The following is a 4,648-nucleotide window of genomic DNA, read 5'->3' as shown; positions in this document are numbered from 1 at the left end:
TCGCATCTCCGGGTTTGACAAATCGATCTCCCCGGAGGAGGTGGCCGTGGCGGTCGCCAATTCTGGGGATTGCTTCGTGGCGGACCTCCGGGTGGGCCGGGTAACGCGCAGTCAACGGAGGCTGGGCTCTGTCATAGTGCAGTGCCTGGTCGCCGCTGCTACGAAGATCGCCCAGTTGGGTAGATCGGCCCTGGGTTGGGCTCGCGTGGAAGTGCTTATGGCTCCTCCACAGCGATGCTCTCGGTGCCTAGCCCAGGGTCATACGCAGTACCGGTGCCCTGGCAATGTTGACAGGACCCGGTGCTGTTTTAATTGTGGGGGGAAGGACACACCCAAGCAAAATGTGCAAATAGGCCGTTCTATTCGGAGTGTGCTGCAAGAGGGAAGTCGCATCATCACCGCCCCGACGGTGAAAAGTGCCCTCGGGTCCCCCCGACTATTTTTCAGGGGAAGAAACCTCTCCCTCCTTCGCAGCGGGAGGGGGAGGAGGCTGATCGGCCTCTGTCTCTGCCGACTTCCACTTCGTTCGGCGCTCAGACCGTGGAGGGAGGAATGGCGGGATGTCCGGCGGCCGACAGAGATATGGAGGAGACCCCTCCCGTGACGGAGGCCTCTGTAGGTGAGGCATTCGTCACGGGAGTATTCGACCTGTCGTCGAGCTCGTCCAGAGCATCCGGGCTTGCACGAGTCTGCCGAGTAAGAAGAGGTGCGAGGCACTCGATAGTCCGAGTGCCATGTACCTCCCTGGGGTGAAGGTGGTGCTCGAGCCCCTCCCTCTTCCGCAACGGAAAAGGAGAGTGGGATTCGACTTGAGCACACCTGCCAAAAAGGCGTCCAGACCCCGGGCGGAGAGGGCGTTGACGCCCTCTCCCCCAGGGTCGCCTATCCATTGAGTTGATAGGGCCGCGGGGTGTCCGGGGGGGGGGCCACTTTGCGATTCTGGGCCTTGTTTCCGGTTACCCCTGCGCTCGGGGATGCTCAGGAGACGAGGATGAGCGGAGACCCCAACTCATCGGGCCCCTGGCTAATGGGCCCGATGTGTTGGGGTCTCCGCTCATCCGGCAGGTCGGCCACTAGTGGATAGTAGGTAGGCCTGGATGGTTCCTCGGGACCTCTAGACCTTGGGCAGGGGGTTGGCGCGGAATGAGTAAGTTTGGCGCTTTCCTCTTGCCCTAAAGAAGCGCAGGGGGGGCGTGTTGGTGCTTGCACGGCGCTATCCCGGGGTGGACAGGTGACTAAGCCGACGTATCTCAACTTGCTGCCCTGGCACGTCCACTTCCAATTTGACGAACTGGCGCGTGGGGGGGCTCACGCTCTATCCCCGGGGAAGACTACTGAGAATATCTTATGCCGGGGCCTTCCTCATACGGGGTGACGTGGCTCGGTGAGGTTTTTAGTTTGTAGGGGAGGACAAACCCGGCCGCTGAAACTATGTGGCACGGATTGCACCGTTCTGACTCGAGTCCAACACTGCCAGGTCTAGCCAGCTTGGTGTGCCATGAGCGTTTTCCTCATCGTACCAAAAAAAAAGGATCTCGGGCTGGACAGAAAATCTCAGGGTCACAGAGGAGAAGCTGGCCGGAGCGGTGAAGCGTATGCGACACAAAAACATCGGTCCGGACGGTATCCCCGGTAGGGTTTGTGCAATCGCCCTGAGGGTGCTGGGAATTCGCTTAAGGCGTCTGTTCAACAAATGCTTTCAGACAGGGCGGTTCCCCACTCCTTGGAAAGTAGCCGCTCTGGTGCTAATTTCTAAGGCGGGCAAGCCGGCGGACGATCCTTCGGCCCACCGCTCCATATGCCTCAATGCCGAGGTGGGAAAGCTTTTTGAGCGTATCATCGTGTCTCGCCTCATGACGCACCCTCGAAGGTTGGCCCCGACGTGTCGGGAAACCAGTTTGGTTTCAGGCCCGGAAAATTCACCGTTGGAGCCATCCGACGGTTGAGATCCTGGGTCTGCAGGGCGGTCTCCCGGGGCAGGGTCGTCTTGGTTATGAGCCTAGACACTTCAAATGCTTTTATCACCCTGCCCTGGGGAAAGATTAGGGAGGGCCTTTGTAGAAAGAAAGTTCCTTCTTACTTCAAAGAGGCCGTCGGGACCTACCTGGGTACAAGGTGGTCACCTGTAGGAACCGGGATGGCATAGTCATGTGCAGAGGAATGAGCAGGGGGGTTCCACAGGGATCGGTCCTCGGGCCGCTCCTGTGGAACATAGGCTACAACAAAGCCCTCGATCATCATCTCCCTGCGGGGGTGTCGTTAGTCTGTTACGCTGACGACACCCTGGTGGTCATCTCCGGTCTTGACTGGAGAGAGGTAAGGCGCGCCGCAGCGATGAAGCAGTAGCTCGTCCTAGAGAGAATCAGATCGCTGGGACTGAAGATCGCCGTCAGCAAGACGGAGGCCCTCTGGTTCGGTGGGTCGACGGAAAAAGGCCCGGACAGTCCGTTTATAATGGTAGGTGGGGCTCGGGTCAAGGTAAAGTCCCAGATAAAGTACCAGGGACTAATCCTTGACTCACAGTGGAGTTTCCGGTCCCATTTCGAGCAGCTGGCCGCCGTTGAGCGCTACCTCGGCTAGCCTGAGTCGGTGATGCCCAACATGCGCGGCCCAAACAAGGCGGCATGTCGCCTCTACGCGAAGGTAGTGCAATCCATCGCAATGGACGGGGGTTCGTGTGGTGCAAGGCCCTGATGGCCTCCGCACAGAACAACAGGCTCCTAAATTGGGAACAGCGAAGGATGGCCATCATAGTCGCACGGGCGTATCGCACCATCTCCTGAAAGGCGGCGTGCGTGCTGACCGGTTCAACCCCGCGAGTCTATGTGGCCTGCTCGCTGACCAATTTTGATTGGACAGAGAAGTGGACCCGCAGGGGGAAGCCTCTGACCGCCGACATGGTGGAGTCTCGAAGAAATCTGGCCCGCCGGGAGGCTGTTGAGCACTGGCAGGAGCGTCTGTCTCATGCCAGGGTTGGTTAAGGGTGGACAAGGCCATTGGCCTCGTTCTGAAAGAGTGGATGGGTATGGGGCACGGATGCCTCTTATTCCACACCACGCAGGTGCTCTTCGGGCATGGTTGCTTTGGAGAGTACCTGCACGAAAAGATTGGGCGGGAGGTCTCCACGAGGTGCCAACACTGCCCAAAGGTAAGGGACACGGCGCAGCATAACTTAGAAGTATGCCCAGCCTGGGCAGATGAGCGCCGTGCCCTCACCGACAGGATAGGTGCCGGTCTAGACCTACGCTCGGTGGTAGGGCAGATGTTCGCCAATGCTGACGGGTGGGGAGAGGTGGCCTCTTTCTGCAACTCTGTCATGTTGCAGAAGAAGGCTGCTAAACGGGCGCGGGAGGAGGCTCCCAACGCGCTTCCGGAGAAACGACAAGGAGGGGAGGAGGCGTAGAAGGTTCTTGCAACAACACCAGCAGGGACCTCCTCCCCCCCCCCTCATAATAGAACTGTGCGAGGGCTGGGTAGTGAGAGGGTGAGTCTAATTGCTCTCTTCTTGCCCACAACAGAATATCGCCGGCGCTCTGGCTGTGCTAAATACATGTCGCCGCCAGCGATAGCCGAGCTATGGTTCCTCCTGCCCCCCTTTTTTTATTGAAGAGGGAAGGGGGATAGTCGGGAAGAAACAGTAGGGAGGGGGGATCCTCACAGCGCCGACTAGATCGGACAGAGGGCCCTACCTTCTCCATTGTTGAGGAAGTACGTCTCGGGTGGAATCAGCGGCGGGGTAGTTGCCCGGCTAATCCGTCTAGGGCTTGGGATGCGGGAATGCGAACCTAAGGCTCTTTTCCACGGGAGCTCGTCGCACCCCTGGCATCCCAGTTCGGGCGGCTGGGGCTCGGCTTTGGTCGAGTCACGGCCGCTAACACCGAAGGGGGGTCCCTGCTCTCAAGCGGGGACCTGTTTGAGCTAGGATGGATCGCGGTGCATGTTAGTTCGATCACGTAATCTGTCCTGAGCTCAGTCACCGGAAAAAGTTGGGTTTTAGTGAGTATGCCGGCCACGTCTAGGTCGGAGAGTCACATACCTTGCGTCTTGTCCCCACAGGCGCAGCGACTCATATAGGTGTTTCCCAACTATAAAAAAAAGAGTTGAGAGTCCAAGAAATCACCAGGGAAGGCATTCGTCTTCTTATAAAGGCAATGCAACGCCCAAGGCGCCTTATGACGCGGCGGGCACACATAACGAAAGGATGTGTGATCCCTGTGTCTGGTGGTGGGGCAGTTTTTACGGCTCACGTCCTGGCATGGGAAAAGTCGGCTCCTCGAAAGAGTAGGACGGGCCGACGGGATTTTGGTGTCACTGAACAGCCCGTCAGGCTGGGCTGTTTTTCGGGCTGCCCGGACTTATTCCGGGGCAGGGTCGGGACAACGTGGGGACTCCCGGCGCGTACATCGCGGGAAAGCGTCCCCGATGCATTGGGTTGGGACGGTCCCGGGGCCGCTTGGATGTTTCCGAGAAAGGACCTGGATCGCGTGCTTGAAACAGTAGACGTTTCTTGCGATGGAACTTTGTCCTGGAGCAGAACGTAGTGCCATTTTTTAGAAGAACGGAATGGCCGCTGGGACCTTGGTACATGGGCTCAGCGGGCTGGGCCGCCTCTGGGCCGCCTAGAAGTTTTTCCGGGACAGGGTCAAAG

At 58.7% G+C, this 4,648-nt stretch overlaps 1 protein-coding gene across 1 annotated transcript; it reads left to right on the top strand.

Annotated features, from left to right (window-relative positions):
* Positions 1–3,025: 3,025 nt before the first annotated feature.
* On the top strand, positions 3,026–3,403 carry LOC105196945. Its single transcript, XM_011163111.1, has one exon. The coding sequence runs from the start codon at positions 3,026–3,028 to the stop codon at positions 3,401–3,403; it is 378 nt and encodes a 125-aa protein (XP_011161413.1).
* Positions 3,404–4,648: the final 1,245 nt, after the last annotated feature.

This window comes from Solenopsis invicta, chromosome 14 (assembly GCF_016802725.1).
Source record: "Solenopsis invicta isolate M01_SB chromosome 14, UNIL_Sinv_3.0, whole genome shotgun sequence".
Classification (NCBI taxonomy): domain Eukaryota; kingdom Metazoa; phylum Arthropoda; class Insecta; order Hymenoptera; family Formicidae; genus Solenopsis; species Solenopsis invicta.
This window is presented reverse-complemented; position numbering and strand designations above follow the sequence as displayed.